A 27,381-nucleotide genomic window follows, 5' to 3' on the forward strand; every position below is an offset into this window, starting at 1 on the left:
CCAGGAGTTGGAGGCTGCAGTGAGCCGTATTCATGTCACTGCATGGCTTAAGCAGTGACGGGCACCTGATGAGGAGCCAGGGTTGAAGAGGGATCTGGAGGGTTTTCCAGAAGAACTAAGTTTCGTAGAGGCTGTTTTGTGGTGTCAGTTAAGAGTCAGCCAGGTGAGGGGGTTTAGAAGTGCATTTAGGGAGGACCCTGAGAATGGATGAAGACCAGGCAAGCAGAACCAGGGGTCAGGAAGGCGTTCCTCACAGCCCTGTGCCGAACCTGGCCCCCGCCTGCCTTAAGCAGACCTGAGACTTCTCAGTCATGTGAGACAGCACATTTGCATTTGGCCTAAGGTCAGGCTGAGTCTCTGATAATTGCAGGAAAAAAGCGCTGTACTAATACTGACTCTGAGAAAACGGAGCAGGATGGGACAGGGGATGAGAAGGGCTTCTAGGCTTGGGGTATGGAGCCCTATCCCAGCTGCATCCTGCGGAGGTCCTGGGGCCACAGACTTGGGAAGGACTCGAGTGAGGGGTTCCACCTGAGGGCCGAGGCATGGTGTCAGCCTGGGGGACACACCCAGCACTGCATTCAGGACAGCCCCTGCCAGAGGAGCCTGGACATGGAGACCCCTGTCTGACCCTGGATCGGGACTCCTGCCAGTGACACACCCCAAATGCTCATAAGCCCCTGAGGACCCCTGGACACCGCACAGGCGGCGCAGGCCCGCAGGCATTCGTTCTCTGGGGAGAGGTGTGGTGTGTCACACACCCCAAGGCGAGAAGGGGTGAATATCTCCACTGTGTAAATGTGTGAGTCATTTGCTGTGGATGGACATTGAAATCATGTGGTTGTATAAAGTCATTCAAGACTAGGTGGTCAGGAAGGGCAGTGAGGGCGCTGAAATATCACCATCATGACGGGAGGAAGGTGGGCTGGGCCTTGACGGAGTCACATGGCTGAAGGAGGAGGACGGTTCAGGGTGGCTGGAGCCTCTTCCAAGACAACCCACTGGGGAAATGGGGTGACCTGGGGAGCCAGGGGTCCTGGGCAGCTGCCCGCCAACCCTAATCAGTAGGCCCAGCTTTTCCTCACTGGGACTCTGGGCAGTGAGGCAGAGGAAGGACTTGCCTCTCAGGCGACTGGTGGGTGCCAGGGACTTCCAGGACAGAGAAAAGCAAGGCTGGCCCAGAAAAGGAGCGGACCCCTCCCAAACATCGCCTTCAGGGGCTTGGGCACTACACTTGGGGACACCCCTGAAGAGCTGTTTGCTGCACCCCAAAGCAAAGTTATGACGCCAGAAACAGGGCCATGGATGCTACAGGCCAGTGGAGGAGGTCGGGGAGGCCAGACCCTAATAGGAGGAGTCAGGGAGGACGTGGAGGCAGCAAGCGGGGGCAGTCTCTTCCGTGGAGACAAACACGGGCCTGTGGGTGGGCAGGAGGCATGAGGCTACAGTCAGAAGAACATGAGGATGATGGGCAGCATGTGTGCAGGTGTGTATGTGTGTGTGCATGCATGTGTGTGTGCGTGCGTGTGTGTACACGTGTGTACCTGTGTGTGTACCTGTGTCTATGTGTGTGCAAGTGTGTGTGTGTGTGTTTACAGGAAGCCCCAGGACGCTCACTTCCTGAAGGAGAACAGGTTACGAGGGAGAGGCAAGGGTTCCAGTCCCTGAGCAGGTGCAGGTGACGAGGCCCAGAGCATCGCAGGAGGGGCCAGGAGGAAAGAAGCCTGGGAGAAGCCATTCATGACTTAACAAAGCTGGCACTGGCCACCCCCAGGGTTCCGGAAACTCTGAGTCAGTCTGGCTCGGTCTCCTGGCAACCAGATGCAGGGGCCATGGCACTCTTAACACCCCAGGGAGTGAAAGAAGTCTTCCAATCTCAGGTGAAGGAAGAGAAAATGTGGCTTTTAAATAGAAACTGGCTCACCCTGGGCACATAAGGAGGTGGGCACTGGAAATGCCTCTTCAGGAGACCCTGGGGCAGCCTCCCCGGCTGGGCACAGCACCTCTGAGGTGCTGTGATGAGATGTGCGGGCCCAAACTCCAGGCCAGGGCTGACCAGCCCCTGGACCTTGTGGGCTGTTTTTCAAGCCCACATGCAGGCCCAGAGGGGGCAGATCCTGCCTGAAGGGAACTGAGGGACTGTGCCTGCCTCCCTTGGGACCCTCAGGGCCCTGTGAGCCCCTGTGTGCAGGGAGTGTGCTGGGGGAGGCTCTGTTGCTTTCTAGGGGGTGCTGTCTGGATTAGGCAGAAGAGTGGTGGCTGTGGAAGAGGAGTCTCTGGGGGCCAAGGACATGACTCTGGGCCTCCCTCTGTCACTAAGGCCACCATGGGTCCTCCAGGTCCCTGGGATCCTCCCAGCCAGAGGACTCCTTTCCCCAGGAAAGCAACATGCCTGCGTGTGGTGGGTGGGTCTCTGCATCACCCCAAACATTTTTTTGCCACTTTCTTTAAGTGCCACTTGCTTCTCCTACATCTGCTGGTGGCCTATAAGAACTTTCTAGAAGGGCCAGATGAACTCTCCAGTAAAATAGGTTTTTACTTCTAGGCAGGGAAAAAGTTTGCCTTTTCCTCTTGGCCTGTCAGTGTATCTGAATTTTCACCAAGCAAGTCTCATTCCTTCTGCTCATTACATCACCAAGATCCCTCTAGGTCAGTCACTAACACTGCAGTATGAATTTCATTGTCAGTCACTAACACTGCAGTATGAATTTCATTGTCAGTCACTAACACTGCAGTATGAATTTCATTGTCAGTCACTAACACTGCAGTATGAATTTCATTGTCAGTCACTAACACTGCAGTATGAATTTCATTGTCAGTCACTAACACTGCAGTATGAATTTCATTGTCAGTCACTAACACTGCAGTATGAATTTCATTGTCAGTCACTAACACTGCAGTATGAATTTCATTGTCAGTCACTAACACTGCAGTATGAATTTCATTGTCAGTCACTAACACTGCAGTATGAATTTCATTGTCAGTCACTAACACTGCAGTATGAATTTCATTGTCAGTCACTAACACTGCAGTATGAATTTCATTGTCAGTCACTAACACTGCAGTATGAATTTCATTGTCAGTCACTAACACTGCAGTATGAATTTCATTGTCAGTCACTAACACTATAGTATGAATTTAATTGTCAGTCACTAACACTGCAGTATGAATTTCATTGTCAGTCACTAACACTGCAGTATGAATTTCATTGTCAGATCAATGCCTCTAGTGCAGCTAGTTGAGAGTAGGCTGAGGAAAGTCAAATTTTATTTTAGGGAAATGGGGGAGGGATCATATTTCAGAACCTGAGGCCTGCTGGAGGTACACAAACCCTGGACTACAGTGGCCAGCATGAGAACTCTTAGAGGAAGGAAAGTCCTAGAAGAAGAACAAGTCCCAGGAGCAAGAGGGAGTGCTGCCCAGAAATCAAAGCACAGCTCTTCCCAGGGGTGCACGGGTATCTAGTTACTCTTCAGGGCTATGGAGCACCATTGTGGGGACCCCAATAGTGTCTTACCCAGAAGAGATGGCTTCTTGACTCCTCAACTCCATGTCATACCCCACAACTCCCATATCATACCCTGAAACCCCGTATCATACCCTGCAACCTCGATATCATACCCTGCAGCCCCATATCATACCCTCCAACCTCCATATCATACCCCACAACTCCCATATCATACCCCACAACCCCCATATCATACCCCACAATCCCCATATCATACCCTCCAACCTCCATATCATAACCCACAACTCCCATATCATACCCCACGACCCCCATATCATACCCCACAATCCCCATATCATACCCCATAACTCCCATATCATACCCCTCAACCCCCATATCATACCCCACAACCCCTGTATCATATCCTCCAACCCCCACATCATACCCCACAACTCCCATATCATACCCCACAACCCCTATATCATACCCCGCAACCCCCATATCATACCCTACTACCCCCGTATTATACCCTCCAACCCCCACATCATACCTCACAACTCCCATATCATACCCCACAACCCCCATATCATACCCCACAATCCCCATATCATACCCCATAACTCCCATATCATACCCCTCAACCCCCATATCATACCCCACAACCCCTGTATCATATCCTCCAACCCCCACATCATACCCCACAACTCCCATATCATACCCCACAACCCCTATATCATACCCCGCAACCCCCATATCATACCCTACTACCCCCGTATTATACCCTCCAACCCCCACATCATACCTCACAACTCCCATATCATACCCCACAACCCCCATATCATACCCTGCAACCCCTGTGTCATACTGCACAACCCCCATGTCGTACCCCACAACCCCCATATCTTACCCCACAACTTCCGTATCATACCCCACAACCCCCATGTCGTACCCCACAGCCCCCATATCATACCCTGCAGCCCCTATATCAAACCCTCCAACCCCCATATCAAACCTTCCAACCCCCATATCATACCCCAAAACCCCCATATCACACCCTCCAACCTTCATATCATACCCTGCAACCCCCATATCATACCCGGAAACCCCATATCATACCCTGCAGCCCCCATATCACGCCCTGCAGCCCCCATATCACACCCTGCAGCCCCCATATCACGCCCTGCAGCCCCCATATCATGCCCTGCAGCCCCCATATCACGCCCTGCAGCCCCCATATCATGCCCTGCAGCCCCCATGTCACACCCTGCAAACCCCATATCACACCCTGCTGCCCCCATATCATGCCCTGCAAACCCCATATCACACCCTGCAGCCCCCATATCACGCCCTGCAAACCCCATATCACACCCTGCAGCCCCCATATCACGCCCTGCAAACCCCATATCACACCCTGCTGCCCCCATATCACGCCCTGCAAACCCCATATCACACCCTGCAGCCCCCATATCACGCCCTGCAAACCCCATATCACACCCTGCAGCCCCCATATCACGCCCTGCAAACCCCATATCACAGCCTGCAGCCCCCATATCACGCCCTGCAAACCCCATATCACACCCTGCAGCCCCCATATCATGCCCTGCAGCCCCCATATCACACCCTGCAGCCCCCATATCATGCCCTGCAAACCCCATATCACACCCTGCTGCCCCCATATCACGCCCTGCAAACCCCATATCACACCCTGCAGCCCCCATATCACGCCCTGCAAACCCCATATCACACCCTGCAGCCCCCATATCATGCCCTGCAAACCCCATATCACACCCTGCTGCCCCCATATCACGCCCTGCAAACCCCATATCACACCCTGCAGCCCCCATATCACGCCCTGCAAACCCCATATCGCAGCCTGCTGCACCCATATCATGCCCTGCAAACCCCATATCACACACTGCTGCCCCCATATCACGCCCTGCAGCCCCCATATCACACCCTGCAGCCCCCATATCACACCCTGCAGCCCCCATATCATGCCCTGCAGCCCCCATATCACACCCTGCAGCCCCCATATCATGCCCTGCAGCCCCCATATCACACCCTGCAGCCCCCATATCATGCCCTGCAGCCCCCATATCACACCCTGCAGCCCCCATATCACACCCTGCAGCCCCCATATCATGCCCTGCAAACCCTATATCTTGCCCTGCAGCCCCCATATCACGCCCTGCAAACCCCATATCATACCCTGCAGCCCCCATGTCACACCCTGCAGCCCCCATATCATGCCCTGCAAACCCCATATCACACCCTGCAGCCCCCATATCACGCCCTGCAAACCCCATATCACACCCTGCTGCACCCATATCATGCCCTGCAAACCCCATATCACACCCTGCTGCCCCCATATCACACCCTGCTGCCCCCATATCACACCCTGCTGCCCCCATATCATGCCCTGCAAACCCCATATCATGCCCTGCAAACCCCATATCACGCCCTGCAGCCCCCATATCACGCCCTGCAAACCCCATATCATGCCCTGCAAACCCCATATCACGCCCTGCAGCCCCCATATCACGCTCTGCAAACCCCATATCACACCCTGCTGCCCCCATATCATGCCCTGCAAACCCCATATCATACCCTGCGATTCCCATGTCATGCTCTGCAGAGACCACAAGGTCGGGAGCGCCTGCGGAGGCTTCTGAACTGGGAGGAGTTTGACGAACAGAGAGACTCCCGGAGGAGCATCCTGCTGGACACCCTCTACGAGAGCATCATCTTTGCAGTGGGCAAAGGCTTCCCATGGGTGGAGGTGGCCCAGGTGGTCAAGTTCACGGAAGAGCTGCTAAAGGAAACCAAAGGTAAGGGGCGTCCAGGGCAGGAGTCAGCAGAGGCTGGTGGGATGGGTGGGTGCACGTAGGACTCCCCTGCCATTCACAGCCCTGGCAGCCTTGGAGGAGCCAGGGCCCCTTCCTGCCTTTCCCTGGCATTGGGCCTCCTCACACGCTTGAAAATATGGTCTCTACCCAGGCTCCCCAAACAACCTCTCTGAGTCTTCATTGGTCTGCCTGACTGTAAATCTGAACCACTCCAAGCTGTGGGCACAACAGTCAGGGTGTTTGCTTTTGTTTTGGTTTGGTTTGGTTTTGCTTAATGTAAATCAAATGTGTCACCTTCCCCGACTTAAAACCCTTCATGGACCCTGAAGGGCTGCATGTTGTTCCTGGTAGGAGATCTGGCTTTGCTGCAAGTCCCAGGGGAGTTCCGGAGCTTGCTCATGCACAGATGGGGGATGCAGTCAGGCGGGTGCACGGAAGCAGCATTGCTCCCACCCTGGCCCTGTGCTGGGTTTGCATGAGAAAAGGACCTGGTGGCATGAGGAGCTCTGGTCACTCCACCCACCTCTTGGGCAATGAAGTGCAGATTCATTCATTATGTAAATACAAGCGGCAGGCTCTCTGTGGCTGCCCTCACAGTGGTGCTTCATTCCACTGAGAACCATCCGTGGGTGCTGAAAGTAGTGGGCGGATGCTTGATGAGAAATGGGATACTTCCATGCTTTCTAAGAACCTCTCCCACAGCATCCTTCCTAGTGACAAAGAGAAAGGAATACTCTTACGGGGAAGAAGCTGACAGCTGCCTCCTTAGTCAAATGATCCAAGTGGACATTGTCAGTAAGAGGCCACACAGAGAATCCCATGTGCCTGGTCGGATGCAGCGAGAAACCAGCATCCTCCCATTGTGGTTCCAACAAAGACTCATGGCCCAAATCTAATCAAGAGAAAACAGCAAATTAGGAGCATTGCTCAAAGTAGCTCTCCTGCCAGATCCAAACACTCAAAGGCCATAAGAGCCAAGGAAAGATTGATAAACCTTTCCAAACTGAAAGAGGCGAAAGGATGTGTTCAAACGTGACCTGTGGCCGTCTTTTTGCTATAAATTAGGTTATTGGGAGAACTGTGGAAACCAGAGTGAGGTCTGGGGACCCGGCGGTAGTGACATGTTCAGGGTGAGGGTCTGGATCGGATGGTCGTGATGATGAACGTTTTTGCTTTAGAAGATATACGTGAAATGATGCTTCGGTGAGGTGTGTCGGGTGGGGTACTTCTTTTAAGTGGACTGGGAAGAGTTTCTTTCTACTATTGTTGCAACTTTTCATGTAATTTATTTTGCTTTGAAATTATTTTTCAAAAAAAGTATAATAAGATTTTTTTAAAGTGAGGCACATTAGAGGTCTTCCCTGGCTTTCTGGTCATAATCTCAGTGGCTGCCAATCACACAGGCTGCACGATGCTATGTCTCTCATGCACAAGGCGCCATCCTCAAGGCAGCCATAACTCATCACTCAGTACTGCTGGCAGCATGTCAATGTCCTTCTCTAATCTCACCACTTCTGACCATCCCCAGGGCCAGTACCATTTCCACCCCTCTCTCTTGATTGGTCCACTACTTTCAAATCTTGCATTCTGCAACTGATTTACCAAACTGCGAGTGCTTTTTCAGACACACAGAATGTCCCACGGCACCTCTGTTTGAAGGCATCCAGTGCTCCCAGCCTTAGGCACACCTGGGTCAGCCTTTCTTTAATCTCTTTGGCTGCCAGGTTCTCTTCCAATTCTCTCCTGCCAGGCTGCGTTCCTACCCAGTGGTCCCAGCCTAAAGGCTAGAGCAAGACATGGCATCACTCACAGGCTGGACTCAGAGATCCTCGGGACATCTCATCCCCCTCCTGCCATCCCTAACCCCACGGACAGGAGCCTTCAGGGTATCTCTCAGGGTCCTGCCTCCCCACTGCTCACAGCCACATGTGGGTACCAGAGTTCAATCCTGGTGTCTGAGCTCTGGAGGGGTTCGTGGCCAGAACAGACACTGACAACCAGGAAGAGGGATGTCAGCCGCAAGGAAGCACGTGGGAAGCAAACTCTTTCAAGTCCCCATCAGAACCTTCATAGGCCAAGCCCTTGGAAAACAGTCGATGATGATGCAAACCCAACTTCAGCCCAAGATGAGGGCGCCCTGGAGCTTTCGGCACTTCTGGTTGGAGCATGCCTTACCAACACAGCACAGCTATGTCTCATGGACTCTCCAACTGAGTGCACAGAAAACTCCTCTCCCTGACTACAGGGAGCCCCTGGATGCCAACTAAGCTCTTCCAGCTTCTGCTGGCACCCCCTAAGGGACAGGGAATCCCTCCTCCTCCTGCACTTCATTCCCTACATGACCACACTCATCATTAGGAAGTTCTTCCTTGTATCTAGCCTATAGCTGCCTTCTGCCCCTCTCCAAATCTGTCTTCCAGATTCTCAGCAGCCTGTGGGCCCTGAGCATATTTATTGGGCTTCATATAATGCGACTAGTACATCTTTCCATTTGGACTAGGCATCCTAGTACCTTTTATTATTCTTTTTAAAAATTCAAATATTTACTGAAATGCTAGCTAAATTTCTGCTACATACATTTATTTGGAGCTTCCATAAATCATATATATGCCATTTTATTTATCTAACATATATTCATTATTTACCATAGTTTAGTCTTCAGATGCTGTATATAATGAGTCAAATATGCCTGTGTTTACTACCACCCATACCACATCACCTCTTTTTCTATTTTAATATGACATCCTTCCCATAGACCCTGCCCCCCACCACCTCCTAACTAACCTCTGCCACCTCTCTCGCTGCCCTCATCCAAGTAGCCTTGTGTTTTTCAGTATTAGTCTTAACATATGGTATCTGGATTCAAACACAGCAATCAGTGAGGTGGTCAGGGATGTGCCATCTCCCCTGTGCTGGTCATGATGCCCCTGTTTATATAGCCGATGAGGGCATTGGCTTTATCAGCATCAGGTACACAGACTGGCATCAGGCTGGCAGTCCACTAAAGCCCCTAACCATTTCCCCATCCTGCCCTTGTGCGATGGCGATTTCGAATGCACTTGCAGACCCTCACAGTCACCCCCACGGATGCCACCTCGTTCAGACTGGCCTTCCTTTCTTTCCTCCTGAAATATTCTCCGCCTTAATCCTGGCCCATCCAGCTTAGGAGTTTCTCCTCTCACCTGCGCATCATCTGAAGAAGTGTGAGGCATGGTTGATACAAACACAGACTCGAAACAAGCTCTTAGGTGGGCTTCCCGTGCCTGAAGTTAAACTGGCTGAAAATAGACATCAGGAGGTTGGGGGTTCAGAGGGAAAATTCAGGTCCTACCTGGCCCCTTACTGGGTGCATGATCTAGGGCAAGTCTCATCCCTCTGAGCCTCTGTGAACACATCTAGAAAAATGGGGATGCAGGATCACTCTCCTCCTGGGATTATTAGAAGGATCAAATGAGACCGTGCCTGAAAGCCCACAGCATGGCGCTCGGTGCCTGGGAAGGGCCCAGTGAGTGGCACCTTTATTTTTAGTAGACACAGGGACCTGGGAACTCGAAGGAGCAGGATGTGGTCCAGAAACCTGGCATAGTCAGGGGTCACCTGTTTCAGATCAGCCCTAGCAAGAACAAGGCCCAGTAGACACGTGCCAGGGCCCCTTCTCCTCAGCCCCTGCACTGCCCAGTGACCCTGCACTGCAGGAGATGGGGCAGGGTCAGAGGCAGGGCCAGGAAGTAATTAAAAAAAAAAAAAAGCAAACTGCAGATTTGTTTCAGAAGTCAGGAGGGAGACAGGAGGCAAATGAGACTGTCCCAGTTCCGCCCAGGGGGTGACTGACCCACCAGGAGAGCTGGCTCCTGAGAGCCATGTCAGGCTGGCTGCAGTGCGGAGAGAGTAGCCAGCCGAGTGCAGCTGGAGCACCCCAGGATGCAGAGCCCCACGAGAGCCAGGCCTCCTGCACCTCGGCTCACCACGGTGCTGGTCAGGATGGTGCCTGCTGTCCCTGAGCCAGGAGGCTGGCCCAGGTGGTGTCCTTGTCAGCACCTGTGTTCTTACTGCCTTGCACAGGGACACTCATGAGAACGTGAACAACCCCACAGTCCCCCAGATGCAGAGGGTAGAATTCCAGCAGCACCTCCTTCCCCAGGTCCTCCTCACTGACAAACGCTGCCATCACCTCCAGGCCCAGGCTGAGCCCTACATGTTTCTGGGGCCCCAGTTTTGCTATTTCCTAACTGTGGGACCTTGACCATTCTCTCTGTGCTTCAGGTCACTCATCTGTAAATTTGGGACAAGAACAACATCCGCTTCACAGGCTTGTTGAGTTCATTTATGGCCCTGGAAAGGTGACCAGCATAGAGGAAGCCCTGAAAGTGTGCACTGGAGTCTGCCTGTATGTTACACCCACTTGCAAGGGTCTCAGGCACCCTCCTGGGCTCCACTGTCCACCGGGAACTTTAGGTCCTCTGCCTGCCCCACCCGGACGGCAGTGGCTTAGGCAGTCCTGGGGCACCGCTCATGGAAACCGCAGGCTTGCCTCCCCCGGCTTTGCTCAGTTGTTTCTGCTCCAGTTCTGCGCAACCCCAGCCCTAACCTTGATCTTCTCTGGTGACATCCAAGTGGCACTGCGCAGGTTTGGACCATAGGCTCTGAGTCACCAGCCCTTATCTATCCTCCATTCCCTCCTCTGCCCTCCAGCCCTGGGTAAACTCCCCTCCTGACTAAGCCTCTCCCTGTCCTTGGATCGCACCACCCAGAGTTGATCTTGGCCCCTCCAGCGCTGGGCCTTATGGGCTAAGCTTCTCTCTCCAGGCCATGGCCACGGCCTGGACACCTCACACCTGCATTTCTGCAGCTATGTTCCCTCTGGGCCCTGCAGGCGTGCCCAGTCTGGCTCCTTTCCTGTGATGACTGTCTCGTCTGTCCTTCTCACGCCCTGCTTCACCAGGCCATCCCCCTTCCCTCTCCACTCAGACCACAGGCCTCCCTGGAGTCCTTAGCTGGAGAGTGAGAAAGGCCTGGCCTGGAGAGGCTGGAGCTGTGGGAGAGGGGTCTGCACCCTGTACATCTTTGTCCCCTCCGACCCCCGAGTGCTGAGTGACGCATATGGCACAGAATAGGAGTTGAAGGAAGAAACAAATGAACGAACCAATAAATGAGTCGATTCCTGATGCCCATGGAGACAGAGAGTTCAAGATGCGCAGAGGAGGCGAGGGCTGGCCTCCAGTGACGCTCCTTGCCCCAGTGACTTGCTCCAATGCCTTGCCCCAGTGACGCTCCTTCCACACTGCACACGCCACTGATGTGAGAGGCAGCAGAGCAAACTCTGCAGTCAAGAGGTCTCAGTTGAAATCCCACCACTGTCACTTCATTGCACAGCCTTGAGAACATTAGTTTCCCTCTCTGTGCCTCTGTTTCCTCTTCTGTAAAATGGGGGCAGTAACAGTTCCTACTTACAGGAAGGAGCAAATGAATCGGACATGCAGCACTCGCAGCAGGGTGAACAGCACATAGTAAGTGCTTAATCAATGTTCACTACCATATGCCTGGAGGCAACACGGGATGGTCCCATGTCCATGTCCACCCATGTCCAAGACTCGCCAAGCAGAGAGAAGGTGCCGCTCTCTGCAGTCATGGTTCAGGGCAAGAAGGAGCTGCATGCGGGCCATCGGGGCGCTCACTGTCTATGCCCTTTCTTGCGTTCCCTTCATCCTGCAGATGGGTTCAAGGCATGGGCCAGCAGAAGGGAGGGCCGGACCACCTGTGGCCTGGACTCTAACCAGCTGCCCACACTCATGCTTGGCCCTGGGCACACGAGGGAGCCATCCTTGCTGCCTACCAGACCAAGAGAGCAGGAAACTGCTGTCCTCAGGAGGGGGCTCTGGTGGCCAGGGGCAGAAAGAGCTGGCGTTGGTGGCAGGTCAGGTCCCTGGCACATTCCAGCTCTTTCCCACCTTGCATCCCACCCTGTCCTCCTCTTGGCATTATCCTTATCTCAGAATGTGGGTGCAGGGAGCCAGGGCAGGGGCGGGGGTTCTGTGTCTGTTTCGGCTAAAATCCATACTGGGCTTTCAGTCGTCTTGGAAGGTGGCTTCTCCAGGGATGTTTTCATTGTTAGTCTGGAGCTAAGGATGGTTGTGTTGTGTTTGCATTCTAGATAAGAAAGTTGGTAGTCGCAGTGGAGGAGGGTCATGTTTGCACAGCAGTGATTCAGAGCTCTGCCAGGACAGCTACCAGTGCAGCATATCTCCCGGCCCAATCAGGCCTTGGCACGGGGAGGGAGGGGGCCCTTTCTTCAAAAGCTTTGGCTTGCCCTGGCCTGGCAAATGTCTCTCCAGGACATTCTGCTCCCCACACCAGGCCAGAAGAAGCAGTCCTTTCCTTGTGCCTTCTTGGCCAGCCTCCAGGAATCTCTGGGCAGGTCATATCCAGCCATCTCCCCTGGGCCAAGGGTGAAGCCACCAGCTGTGACACAGAGCGGGAGTCTTCCAGCTTGGGACGTCCTGGTGGGAGAAAACCACAGGACGGGGGCACAGTTTGCCCACCTTGTCTAACCCCGGGGAGGTTCAGGAGAGGAGAGGGATGTGGGGGCCTTGAGGAGCCGCAGAGATTTAGGGTACCCAGGAAGCCTGCACAGGAGGCAGGGAAGGTGGGGACAACCTCCCCTGCTTCAGGCTTCCCTTGACAGAAAGCTGAGCCTGGAGGTGTCCCACTTGTGGCCACCTGGCACCTGTAGGACCTCCCCAGCCCACCACCGCTCTGACTCTGTGCCGCTCCGCCCTTCATCATCATCACGCGTGGCAGGCACAGCCTCTCTCAGACGCTCCATCAAGACAGCTGAAGCAGGAAGAACCTTTTCATATGGCCAGGCCCCCAAATCCCAGGCCTGGCAGGAGGTGGGCCTTGAGACTGGTCAATGGAGGCACAGGGCATCCGGGTGAGTGCCTGGTGAAAGGCATCATGGTCCTGGCATCTGCAGTTCCACCCATGGTCACTCCTGATTCTAAAGGAAATGTTGCCCAGGTAGCCTAGGACGGGAAAGCAGCCACCTGCCCACAGCAGCCTGGGCTGGCAGGAGGCAGTGACTCTTCCAAGCTCCTGGCACAACAGTTCTTGCTGGGATGATCATGGCCATGCCTAGGGTCTGCCCAGCAGCCCTGAAGTACTCCGCCCTCAACTCCGCCCTCAACTTGAAGTACTCAGCCTCTCAAGACCCGCGAAGCAGAGAGAAGGTGCCACCCCCGCAAAGCAGAGAGAAGGTGCCACCCCCGCGAAGCAGAGAGAAGGTGCCACCCCCGCGAAGCAGAGAGAAGGTGTCACCCCCGCGAAGCAGAGAGAAGGTGCCACCCCCGCGAAGCAGAGAGAAGGTGCCACCCTCTGCAGCCTGGGAAAGGCCTCCAGGGACCCTCCTTCCCAACCAGAACCTGACACCCCTCAGGCGAGACCTGGAGGGGCCTTTAAATGAGACTTCATGATTGACGGATGGTGGAAGTCTCCACGGCAGCTCTAGATTGAGATCTTAGAGGGGCATTTCTTGGGACGAACGGGCAACTCTCCTTGTGTAGATGCCTCCCTGTGGTATTAGTTCACCAGGGCTGCCGCACAGAACCACGTACTGTGTGGGTTCAACAACAAACATTCATTTCCTCATAGTTCTGGAGGCCGGAAGTCCAAGGTCAAGGTCCTGGCAGGGCTGGTTTCTCTTGAAGCCTCTCTCCTTGGCTTGCGGACGGCCACCTTCTCCTCCCATCCTCTCGTGGTCTCTCTCTGTGCACCTGTGCCCCGGCGTCTCTGTGTGTGTCCATGTTTTCTCTGCTGATGATGACAGCAGTCCTGTTGACTGAAGGCCGGCCCTAATGATCTCATTTGACCCTAATCAACTCTATAAAGACCTTCTTTCTAAGTACGTCCTGACATACTGGAGGTTAGGACCTCACCACGTAAACTAGGGTGTGAGCAGTCCATCTTGTAACACTGAGGGAGGTCACCACTCCTTGGGTGAGCCAGTGTCAGTAAGTAGGCCAGAAATCAAGACGGGGCCATAGAAACCTTCCCCTGCCTTCCGCAAGAGACCATCCGTCCCACAGAGGGAGGCCTTGTGTGTCATGTGCCTGGCCTTTTACACAGCTTCTGCAATTGTCACTGCAGTCTGGCATCACAGGTGCCATTTGAAAGATGAAGACACTGAGGTCTGGAGAGATTAGGTAACTTGCCCAAGGCCACACCTCGAGTGACTGGTGTCGGGATTTGAACCAGGTCAGCACCCACCCAGCCGCGCAACTTTTCATTTTGACCACGGGGACCTGTCCACCCGTCCAGGAGTGCAGGAAGGCCTGAGAAGCAGGCAGCCCAGGAGAGCCCCCACAGCAAGTGGGCCGGGGCTGACAGAGCAACACCTGGATGAGCCAGGTCTGACACCTACTGACTTCCTAACTGGGTCACCCAGAGCTGTTCACAGGAGAGGCTGGGATCCTGGCCCCAGCAGGAAGCCTCCAGGATGGTGAGTGGCCCAGGCCCAGCTGGCAGGGTGAGTTGTGCCCTTTGGCTAAGGTGTCCTGGCCTGGATGTGCCACCTGTGTGTGGGCAGATGGTACACGTTCTCTTAGGACCCCTTCCCACGTCTGAATTCTCAGGTTCTTCCCCCATCAGCTGGACATACTGGTCAGCCTTGGAGTCCCCAGCATTAGAGGGGACAAGGTATGAGAATGGAGTAGCCGCATCTCGGGCTGGGAATGGCACTGTGTCCCCGAGACGGTGGGACTGCCCAGTTGCTTTCATCTCCGGGGGATGATGACCATGAGGATGTCAAGGATCCCAAGTCAGGGCTTCCCTCACCAAGCTCGAGTCAGCTGAAGGGCTTGGCCAAGATGCACTGGCAGTGCCCCCGTTGTGGCTACAGGGACTGTCAGCTCCATGGAAATCCCCACAGCTTCTGAGAGTTGAGAGGGGCCCCAGAAGTCTCCGGATCCAACCCCCACCTGACACACACATCCAGGAATCCCGTCTCTCTGGTGTCTGAGCATCCGAGGCCCTCAGCTGTCAGACTGATGGGGAGCACCTCCTCACTTCTGGAGAGGAGACCTACTCTGCCAGTGAGCAGCTGGTGCTTCTGGAAAGTTCTTCCTGCTGTTGTACTGAAAGCTGCCTCTTTGAGCCTTCCGCTGGCTGGCCCCTGTTCTGCCCCATTCTCCAGCAAGCCCAGAGTGAACCCAAATCCCTGCGCGCTAAGGAGCCAGCCTTCCTGTGAGGCTAGGCAGGAGGTGACCGCAGCAGGACAGGAGCCCCATGCTTCCAGGAGGACCAGGGAAGGGATTGATGATCATAATCTCAGCCGTAGACATGGCACACTGAGCCCTCTGCACATATCATCTCATTTGATCTCCATGGCAGTCTTGGGTGCATGGGTACTGTTGTCCCCATTTCACTAATACAACTGAAGCTCAGAGAGGTTAGGTAACTTGTCAATCATCGCACAGTAAAGCGCAGAACCAATATTAACCTTGGGTCTTCCTGGCCACAGAGCCTGTCCCTTCTGCCAAAGCTCTTTCACATGAATCATTCTAGCTTCCTGATTCCTGAGAAATGGGGGCAAGGATTGGTGAGGTGCCGAGTCTGCTAAGCGGACCAGGTAGGGAGACCATTGTGGACAAAGAGAAGGGCGTGGACAAGAGCCCATGACAGTCTTTAAAGCATATGGTCCTGGCCGGGTGCGGTGGCTCATGCCTGTAATCCCAGCACTTTGGAAGGCTGAGGTGGGTGGATCACGAGGTCAGGAGATCAAGACCATCCTGGCTAACATGGTGAAATCCCGTCTCTACTAAAAATACAAAAAAATTAGCTGGGCGTGGTGGCGGGTGCCTGTAGTCCCTGCTACTCTGGAGACGGAGGCAGGAGAATGGTGTGAACCCAGGAGACGGAGCTTGCAGTGAGCCGAGATTTCGCCATTGCACTCCAGCCTGGGCGACAGAGCGAGACTCGGTCTCAAAAACGAAACAAAACAAAAAAAAATATGGTCCTGTGCTTGCCCTCTGAACCCTAGGCAAGTAACCAAAAAGAATGTCTTTAAAAGGACAACAAAATATTTCTAATCCTAGTGTTTGAGTAGATGTTCCCTTAATATGGCTATTGGTTTATAGTAGTCCCCTCTAATCCACCATCAGGAATATATTTCAACACCCCCCAGGTGGTGCCTGAAACCGGGGATAGTACCACACCCTATATCCACTACTCACAAATTTATTTGTCTCCCTTCACAGTTTCACAGATAGAAGATTTGTTCTTATGTAGTTCTTAGAAACCTCAGCATATGATTTTCTTTCTTTGCTTATGAAATCAAGAATTTTCACCTTTTCACTGAAAGGAAGCACTTGGTAGCTTATGTTTGGCATATCCAAACTGCCAGTATCACTACTATTGCGCTTTGGGGCCATCATTAAGCCAAATAAGGGTGACTTGAGCACGAGCGCTGTGATAACTTGACAGTCCTTCTGATACCGGAGATGGCTCCTAAGTGACCAACGGGAGGGTGGCGTTGACAGCAGGGGTCCCCTGAAGGAAGGAGTGAGCCACGCTCCATGTGGGACAGAGCAGGATGATGCAGATTCCATCATGCCACTCAAAACGGTGCAACATCTAAAACTTACGAACTATTTATTTCTGGAAATTTCTACTTAATGTTTTTGGACTACAGTTGGCCACAGGTTACTAAAACCAAGGAAACTGGATCTGCGGTTAAGGGGGGACTACTGTATCTTAACAAATTGAAAAGACATAGTGGATGAAACCAATATGGCGGTTCCTCAAAAAGGCAACCATGGAATTGGCATATGATTCAACAATTGTTCCTGTGGGTACACACCCAAAAGAATTGAAAGTGGAGACTCGGGCAGGTGTTTGTACACCTAGGCTCGTAGAAGAATTGCTTACAATAGCCAAAAGTGAAAGTCACCCAGGTGAGCATGGATGGATGAATGGATAAGCAGAATGTGGTCTATCCATACAATGGAATATCATTCAGCCTTACAAAGGAAGGCAATTCTGCCCCATGCTACAACATGGAGGAACCTTGAAGACATTATGTTACATGAAATAATCTAGATGCAAAAGAATAAATATCGTATGAGTCTGTCTGTGAGGAACCCAGAATAGTCAAATTCATAGAGACAGGAAGTAGAATGGGGATTGCCAAGGGCCGGGAGGAGGGGGAGTGTGGAGTTAATGTTTAATGGATATGGAGTTCTAGTTTGGGATGATGAGAAAGTTCTGGAGATGGATGGTAGTCATGGCTGCAAAATAATGTGAATGTTCTTAACGTCATAGAACTATACATTTAAAAATAGTTAAAATGGGCTGGGTGCAGTGGCTCACGCCTGTAATCCCAGCATTTTGGGAGGCCGAGGCAGGCAGATCATGAGGTCAGGAGATTGAGACCATCCTGTCTAACACAGTGAAATCCCGTCTCTACTAAAAATACAAAAAAAATTAGCCAGGCATGGTGACACATGCCTATAGTCCCAGCTACTCAGGAGGCTGGGGCAGGATAATTGCTTGAACCCAGGAGATGGAGGTTGCAGTAAGCCGAGTTTGTACCACTGCACCCTAGCCTGGGTGACAGAGTGAGACTCCGTCTCAAAAAAAAAAAAAAAAAAAAAAAGAAAGAAAAAGAAAACAGTTAAAATGGTCAATTTTAGGTTATATATATTCACAATAATTGAAAAATTAAATTTAAATCCAAGAATGCTAGTGGACATATTGTAGTGCTGTGTATTTCATATATCTTCCATTCACTCCTAAAAAATGGCTGTGGTGTACTCTCCTTGGAGTTGGAGTACTCTCCTTGGAGTTGGAGGATCTGGATTGAGAACTGATTTCACTACTGAATAGCAGTAGACAAGCCACACGCATGCTCTAAACCTCAGTTTCTTCATCTGTTAAATGGTGTCAAACACCTATTTCATAGGTTGGTTGTGGTAATTAAATGAGTTGATGGATAATGTAAATGCTTTATAACTGTAAAACAACACACTAATGTAGTGGTAGTATTATTTCCTGAGAGCTTAGCACTGGGCAGGTCCAGAGCTTTCTGGGAAGATTTCTCATTATCTGCCCTGTCGTTCTCATAAGCACCCACATGCTTTTCAGTGCAAGAATCTAGACTTGGGTCTATGGCCATACCACCTTGAACGTGCCTATCTTGTCTGGTCTTGGAAGCTAAGCAGAGTCGGACATGGTTAGTACTCGGATGGGAGACCACCCTGGAACACCTGGTGATATTTAAAATTTAATTAATTCAATAAAGTAATAGTAAGAAAAAGAGAATCTTGATTTGGATCTGGTAAGTCTGGCCCATCTAGCAGTTTCTTGCCATGGAGGCATCCACAATAGTGGGGAGAAAGAGGATACAGCACAAGGGCCTGTTGAGTTATGTAGTAAGTAGGGGCCTCTTCCCCTACCCTCTGCACCCCATAACTGGGGACCTAGCCCACTCCCAGTTGTCCTGTCCCCTCCACTGTTTGAGTGACCAGGAAAGAAAGAGCCTCCACTACTGTTCAGGTGGGGCCCTGTGCCCGCTCATGGCACCACCATAGGTGAATAGAATCACCAGGCAACTGCCAAGAAGGGATTGGATTGAAGAAATCCAGTCTCCAGGGTTATTGTCCTAGAGCCATGCTTCAGTCTCTGCCAAAGCAGGTTGAGTCCAGGAACCCACACAGCCCACCAGGGAGTAGGAATGCCAGCAGAGGCCTGATGATGGCAATGATGGTGACAATGGCATTACTTATTGAGTGTTTACTGTGTACCAGGCACTGTGGAAAGCACCATATATGCATGCTGTCCTGTAATCTTTGAGGTAGATATTTTTATTGTCTCTATTTTACAAGTAAGAACACTGCTGCCCATGTCCCTTAGACTGTGCAATCAATATATGCAATGGTTTTTATTAAAAGTCTTGCATAATAGAAATAGATTGCATTATGGCCAGGCACAGTGGCTCACGCCTGTAATCACAGCACTTTGGGAGGCCAAGGCAGGTATATCTCAGGGTGAACTACCTGAGATCAGGAGTTCAAGACCAGCTTGACCAACATGGTAAAACCTCCATCTCTACTAAAAACACAGCTACTTGGGAGGCTGAGACAGGAGAATCGCTTGAATCTGGGAGGCAGAGGTTGCAATGAGCTGAGCGAGATCACATCACTGCAATCCAGCCTAGGTGACACAGCGAGACTCCATCTCAGAAAAGAAAAAAAAAAAAAAGAAAGAAAGAAAAGAAATAGATTGCATTAGAAAAACTGCTTCCAGTGTGAAAAGATTCTGCTTTTAAATACTATTTTTTTAAATCTGTTTACTTTTCTGTGATTTTATCATCATTGCACAAATTAGGAATAACTTATTTTTCAGGGTCACCATCTTCTTAAAGTAAATCTTTCATTTAATTATAGCATACACAGAAAAGTGCGTACATTATAAATGTTCATCTTGATATTTCTCAGAAAGTGTGCCCATTTAACAGCATCCAGAACTAGAAAGTAGAATTAAAACATTATCAGCAACCAGGCCAGGCACAGTGGCTCACACCTGTAATCCCAGCACTTTGGGAGGCTGAGGTGGGTGGATCACTTGAGGTCAGGAATTCAAGAACAGCCTGGCCAATATGGCGAGGGCTGTCTCTACTAAAAATACAAAAATTAGCCGGGCATGGTAGTGGGCACCTGTAATCCCACCTACTTGGGAGGCAGAGGCAGGAGAATCACCTGAACCTGGGAGGCGGAGGCTGCAGTGAGCCAACATCACTCTACTGCACTCCAGCCTGAGCGACAGAGCAAGACTGCATCTCAAAAAAAAAAAAAAAAAAAAGAACATTATCAGCAACCAAAAGCCTCTTTCTGACCCTTTCCAGAAACTACTACCAACTTCTAACACATAGTTGTGCCAGTTTTTGAACTTTAATAAATGGAATAAAAAAGACAAAGGAAAAGAACGCTGATGCCCAGAGAGGCAAGATAACGTGTGCAAGTGATGAAGTCGTGCAGCCCGAGGTGAGCCCGCATCTGCCTGAATCTCCAGTCTGTACTCATACCAGACACACCCCACTGCCCCTGACAGAGGAGCTAGCTTCAAGGAATGGCCCCAGCGTCAGTGCCATCTTCAGTCCAGGTGTTCCCTAAGCTTAATGGTGGCTGCCGTGTGGCCGTGAATGGTGGCTGAGAACAGAACGTGCAGTTATTGAACCCTTGGTGCCGAAGTAACAGGGCAGGAGGACGATGCATCTCCAGCCAGCGTGGTCCTCCTCTGGCCAGTCCGGGCCCATCCTGATGAGGTCACGAGGGATGCGGCAGCCCCTCCTTCCCACGGGAGTGTCAGGCCCAACCAGCCTGCCCTCTCTCCTCTCCCTGCAGTTTACCAGGTGGCTTTGGAAAGGGGTCATCCTGAAGGGACCACTTGTGCTGCAGTAGGAGGTGGGGAGGCCAGCAGTCCAGGGACCCCAGGACAGGCAGCAGCCACAGAAGAGGTTTCAAGCAAAGGTGGCAAGCTCTCAGGGCTGTTCCTGACAATCCTGTCTGTCCCCAGGCCGTGGTCAGCAGGGCAGCCACAAAGATCACTCCAGGGAACAGCGCCTGGCCCAGTCTCCTGCCCCAGCTCTTCCATTCCCTTCCCTGGGCAGACAGTGCCCCAGCCCACATTTCACAGACACTTCTGACCTACCAAAAAGCACCAGGGCTGGGGCAGTGAAAGGAAACAGACACCAACCCCTTCCCTACACAGGGAGTGGTGACGGGAAGGGCAGCTCTACCGCCAGGCTCCTGACCCCTCCCCGCTGGGCAGAGCTCAGGTCCTGACTTTGCCACAGGTTAGCTTTAGGCAAGTCTCATCCTTTTTCTGGGCCTCAGTTTCCCCATTTGTAGAGAAAAATGATTGGACAAGCTCAACATTTCTCCTTGGTCCAGAGACATGTGCTCCTTGGTCCAGAATGACTATTTGCCCTGAATAGATTTGAGAAACATTGCAAACGCTCCTTGCCTTTTGGTGATCTGCTAAGCTCATTTGCATATTTTGAGTTCATTAGCATATTAAGACTATTTAATCTCCTTGGATCCAACATATCTTAAAGGTCTCTCTGGTTGTGAAACATTCATTTTGATATACAGGTGACTCTTGAACAACACGAGATTTAGGGCCACCAACCTCCCGTGCAGTTGAAAACCCGTATGTAACTTTGGACTCTTCCAGAATTTACTTACTAATAGCTTACCGTTGACCAGAAGCCTTACTGATAATATAAACAGTTGATTCACATATATTTTGTATGTAATATGTATTATGTACTGTGTTCTTCCAATATAGTAGGCTGAAGAAAGTATTAAGAAAATCATAAGGAAGAGGAAATACATTTACCCTTCATTAAGCGGAAGTGGATTATCATCAAGGCCACTATTCTCGTCATCTTCATGTTGAACAGGCAGAGGGGGAGGAAGAGCAGGGGTTGGTCTTACCGTTTTGGGGGTGGCACAGGAAGAAAATCTATGTGTAAGTGGACCCGCAGGAGCATTTGGAGGCCAAAAGTTAGAATTCAGCCCAGGGACTCCTTCCTCTTGCAGTTCCAACCCATGTTGTCCCAGGGTCAACTGTAACAGCTATTGCAAAACATTCTTTGGAAAATGTGACCAATGGGGTTGGAGGTCCCTTGCAGTGTCCACCTCCAAGAATCTACAAAAAGACCTCAAAGCTGCTTGGAGCTGGATGGCCTGGAGTTTGAATTCCAGCTGAGGCACTTACCACCTGAGTGGCCTTATGCAAACCCCTCAGCCTCCTTGAGCCTCGGTTTCTCTCCCGGGTGAAGAGGGGTTGGTGCCTGTGCCAGCCTCACTGTGCTGGGAGCTGGGAGACTGAGTGACCTAGAGCATGCATGGCACAAGGCAGTGGGCGCTCTCTAACTGAAGGGAGCTCACCTGGGCAGTACAGTCCCTGGCACCCAGGGGTGAAGGAGTTTACTAGTAGAGTCTCCCCAGGAGCACAAAGGGGGCAGAGGGCAATGCGGGGGGGATGAAGGATGCGGTTGGGTGGAGATGGTGGGCCCTTGCTTTCGTCTGCTTCCCACCATACCGGGTCAGCCCTGGTAGGCGCTCAGGTGTTGGGAAAGGTGAGCAGTGCCAGGCTGTAGCTTGACTTGGTTCCTGCCCCTGGGAGGCAAGATGGGGGAACCAAACTGGTTTGTCGGGGTACCTGGGTCCTCCCGCTCAGGCACACCCAGAAGGAGCAGCCTTCCCCATTTCCAGCCCCACAGGGACATGGCGCATCTCCCCTTGCTCGCCCAGCCCAGACTCCAGGTTTGAGGGGCCAAGGAAGCCACTGGAGCCTCCTGGTCCAAGCGGTTTCTGCCCTGATCATGGAGCTTCTGCTGACATCTGCCCAGCAAGCCTCCCCCGCCCTTCCCTCCTCATTCCTCCCCTCCCCCACTCCCACTGCATCTCCTCACAGGTGCTGGCCTCCAGGGGCTTGGGGACCATCTTCAGGAAGTTTCCAGCAGCCAATGCAAATGAAGGCCACTCCCTGTTATTGAAGAGCAACTTGCAGGCACAGATCTGTCCGCCCTGCAGCCAGCGGCTTCTCCCTGAGACTTAATCCCTCTGCTTTCTGAGTCACCAGGAACTTCTCAACCCGAGGCCCAGGGAGTGTGGTCCAAGGCCAAGAAAGTATGTCTCATGAGCCGGCTTCCAACAAGCTTTGCTGAAACCCAGAATCAGCCAAGAGTGTCTGGGGGCCGAAAGTTAGAATTCAGCCCAGGGGCTCCTTTCCTGTTGACCCAGGACAAGGTCTGCACTTGGTTTGTACGACCTGTTAGGTGCAGGCCACAGCCTGTGGCCATAGTAGGGCATCGGCCAGGATGACAAGCCGCCAGGAAACCCTGGCTCAGCACAGCTGCTGAGCGCATTCGCACTACTGAGCCTCGCGGACTTCTCCTTTCAGATCTGGGCTCTGGGTACAGCTGCTAGGGTTGAACAGAGGGGCTCAGGGGCTGGCTTTCGCCAATGAGGCAGACACAGCCACCCACAGCTGCAGGATGCAGGTGGCCCCACCCCATGTCAGGCCAGGCCAGGCTAGAGGAGGAGGGCACCTTCTGGCCAGTTCAGAGAAGGTGTGATGAGTCACCTGGTGAAGCTCACACACCGTCGCCCCCACACAGGCCCCGAGTCCAGCTTGCTGATCAAAAATGATGGCCTCGTGTCTGCTCACCCTCTGGGATCCCTCGATGGGCAGTCTCTGCTGTCCTCCACGTGGTCACCATCTTCCCTCTGGGATGGTGCCAACCTCTCATGTCTGGCCTCAGTACCTCTCCACCAGGTTCTTAACCCTGAGGAGTTTGATAATTCTATGTACTATGTATCTAATTCTATCCTCAGAGGTCCTGTGTTCCGTGATGAAGTCAACTCTTTCACATCGCACACAGGGCTGTCATGAACGACCCTGTCCACACTGACCACAAGCCCTGGGTCCCCCAGCTCAGTCCCCAGAATCCTGCTTTGCCTCCTGGACAGCTGGGTGTGGCCCTGTGCACACAGCCACGCCGTGCCCCACTCGCCCCAGGCCTTCACCGCTGCTGGCCCCTCTGCTTGGGGTGGCCTTTCCCATCGGCCTCTGGACCCCTGCCTGGTGCCTCCGACATGGGGCATGTGCAGATCCCGTGGCCTCTCAGAGCTCCTCCTTCTCTCACTGTGTCCCTGCGGGGAAGCTCCTGCCAACTGACGGCAGGCCTGCGTGCTCTGACGCCCAGCTCTGCGTGAAAGGACGGGAAGGGACACAGGGCATGTGGGGCCAGGCGGGTCTTTGCTGTCCGGAGGGCAGCAGCAGCCAAGAGCTTCTGGTCAGTGAAGCTGGACCTGGATCCTGCCCTAGGCTGATCCCCTCCGAGGCCTTGGCCCTTCCTTCCGACACAGCTTGTTCCTCCTGCTGCCAGAATTGGCTCCCTGGAACCTGGCTCCACTCACCCCCTACCAGCTGGAAACCCTTCTGCCATGTCTGGGTGGGCCTGGCCTGTGGCGCCTGTTCTGCCAGCCCAGCAGCCTCCATGGTGAAAGCCTTGGCCACAGGCAACATCCCTCAATGCCTGGCACATGGGGATGTTCCCTACATAAATCCTTTTGTGTGTGTGAGAGACAAGATCTCACCCTGTCGTCCAGACTGGAGTGCAGTGGCACGATCTGCAGCCTTGACCTCCTGGGCTCAAGTGATCCTCCTATCTCAGCCTCCTGAGTAACTGGGACTAAAGGCATGCACCACCATGCTGGCTATTTTTTTTTTTTTTATAGTGTTGGGGTCTTTCTATGTTGCCCAGGCTGGTCTTGAACTCCCAAGCTCGAGTGATCCCCCTGCCTTGGCCTCTGAAAGTGCTATGCCCATTCCCTTGTGTCCATTCAACAAGGTTCTCCTTCTCTGCAGCGCACCTCCTAGGAGCTGGGCACTGCTCTGGCACTTGGTACCCAGCAGTGAACAGAAAAGATGGCCTCTCGCTCTCTCACAGCTTGAGTGCTAGTGGAGGGAAAATGACCAAGAAGAAATCACATCAGTAAAATGCGCAAGATCAAAGACCTTGATGAGTACTCTGGAGAAAGACTCCCTCGGGGGTACTGCCAGACCGTGACCCTGGGGGTGGGACCCCTGCAGGGCAGGGCATGCTAGGGGCTTTCAGGGCCTGGCCTACCCAACCTCATCTCCAGCCAGGCAGCTCCTCGCCTGCAGATCTCCAGCCTGCTGACTGCCTTCCTCCCCCACCTTTCAGTCCCTCAGAGGGCCATGCCTGCTTCAACCACAGGGCCTTTGCACAAGCTGCTGTCCCTCCTGCCTCGCTCTTCACCACCTCTTTGCCCAGCAAACCCCTTTGATCCAGTCCATCCCAGCCCCTTTACTGCCTCCTCAGGGAAGCCCTTCCTGACCTTCTTCCTGTCCTGTGTGCTGCCAGTCCCAGAGAGCCCTGTGCAGAGCTAGATATCTGTGCATTTCCTCCCCAGCCCTCCACCACCTCCCTGGAACCTGCAAGAGTTCTTGGCACAGGGAAACCCCGAATAAGTATGTGTTGACAGAATGAATGAACACCTCCACCTTGACATATTAGAGCTGGTTCATTTACTCTGTAGACTTTGACTGGGCCCCTCCTGTGCACAAATCCCAGTGCTGGGGGCCGAGAATACAAAGGTGGCCCAGAAGACAGAGCCCTGGTTCTGAGTATGGCATCCATCCAAGGCCCTTGTGTCTGTCTTCCACCCACCTCTCCATGCAGCTCTTGCCATCATCTGCCTCCACCTTTAGGTGCCAACGACAACAAGCCTCACCTTGCTCCCACCCAGGCCAGGCTGCTTCTTGCTCCTCTGCTGTCACTCAGCTGGGCTGTGAAGTGGCCCCACCTCTGGGCCTGGCTCAGCCTCACTCTGGGATGCAGCTCACACATCGCCTTCTCTAGAAGGACCTGGTCCTGAAGTCCATGCTCTTCTTCACCCAACTCTGTTCCTCTTTACTATGCACTGCTTGTGTCTGCTTGTGTGTTATTATCTGCTTGTGTCTCTCCTGCAAGCATCTGAGAGCAGGAGATATGACTTATTTGTTGTCAAGTATTGCCAAAATCTTGCATAGTGCCAAGTAATTAATAAGCAGTAACAATTTATAGGTTCAGTCACTATTTGACAAACTAATCTTGGGTGAATGGAAGGATAAATGTGTAAACCGAAAAGTATCTGAGACAGGTCTCAATCCATTTAGAAGGTTATTTTGCCAAGGTTAATGACATACCTAGAAGAAAGATCTGTTCCTTTCTCCAAGGATAATTTTGAGGGCTTCGATATTTAAAGGGGAAAGTGGGCTGGAGGGAAAAAAGGAGGGTATGGTGATCCACATGTTGCAAGAGAAAAGGAGCAGGTGGGGAATAATCAATTATGTGTTCCTCCTTTGCTCAGTAAATTGGCACCTTATATAAGATAAGGTGAACATAGAGTAGCTACCTGTGGAGATATTTAACCTTTTATTTGTAGCTACCTGCTTAGGAATCAAAGGAAAGGCAGTTTCTTGTGTTACTCAACTTTCAGGTTAATTTTTTTCTTTTGGCATAGTGAATTGGGTTCCCAAGTTTTTATTTTCCTTTCACAAATGGATAGAAGGATGGGTGAATGGATGGGTGGATAGATTGAAGAATTAATGGATGGATGAATAGGTGAATGGATAAACAAATGGGTGGAAAAATAGATGGGTGGATGGAAGAATAGATGAATGAATGAATGGATGGATGGATGGATGGATGGATGGATGGATGGATGGATAAGTGGAAGGATGATGGATGAATGGGTGGATGGGTGGGTGAAAGAATGGATGAATGGAAAGATGGACAGAGATGAATGAAGGAAAGAATAGAGGGAAGGCTTGATGGGGTAGGGGAAAGGGGAAGAGAGAAACATTTTTTTGCAAAGGTAGAAATAAATTCTTTCTACAGCATTTATTGATTGCTGGCTTGCATTAGGCTCTGTATGAAGCTGGACATCTTACCCCATTTGACCCTTCCAACAAGCCTATGAAGTCAGTATCACTATTCTGAATTTTACATTTGAGGGAAAAAGGCCCAGTCTCATATCTAAGAGGGACAGAGTATCTCAGACCTCCAAACCTGGTACCCTCACAAGAGGAGTGTAACCCTTGGGCTCCAAGCCTGCTGGTTTGCCATCACAGAAAGGAGAAGTACAGCCTCCAGTCTGTAATTCTGCATGGTGGAGCAGTCCCTCCTTCCCTCCCCCAGGAGGCTGAGATGCCAGAATCCAGGCGTCACTCCCAGCACATCCTAACATGGCTCCAAGTGGAGTGGTGCCCCTTTTGCTAATATTTTCCCAAGACCACGATGTCTCCACCCTCTGGGTACTTTGGGGAGATTCAAGGTGAATATTTCCATACAGAGCAAGACAGCCTCAGGGACCAGCCAAGAGGGAACATGAAGGGACTGGGGGTGGGGGGACTTCAAAACAACCTTGTGGGCAAGGCTGAGACAGTCCCTGCTGAAGGGGCATGCAGCACTCTAGCCGGGGGTGAGGAAACCGCATAGCGCCCCATGGAGGGCTC

General features: G+C 52.2%; 1 protein-coding gene across 1 annotated transcript in view; it reads left to right on the forward strand.

Annotated features, from left to right (window-relative positions):
- Positions 1-1,777: 1,777 nt before the first annotated feature.
- Positions 1,778-27,381, forward strand: part of C8H8orf74 (chromosome 8 C8orf74 homolog) — a 30,319-nt gene continuing 4,715 nt past the window's right edge. Inside the window, exons 1-2 of the mRNA XM_011757330.3 lie at positions 1,778-1,880; positions 6,084-6,276. Of these exons, the coding sequence (XP_011755632.1) occupies positions 1,833-1,880; positions 6,084-6,276 (241 nt within the window). The 5' untranslated portion in view covers positions 1,778-1,832. The remainder of the gene's footprint in view (positions 1,881-6,083; positions 6,277-27,381) is intronic.

This window comes from Macaca nemestrina, chromosome 8 (assembly GCF_043159975.1).
Source record: "Macaca nemestrina isolate mMacNem1 chromosome 8, mMacNem.hap1, whole genome shotgun sequence".
Taxonomy (NCBI): domain Eukaryota; kingdom Metazoa; phylum Chordata; class Mammalia; order Primates; family Cercopithecidae; genus Macaca; species Macaca nemestrina.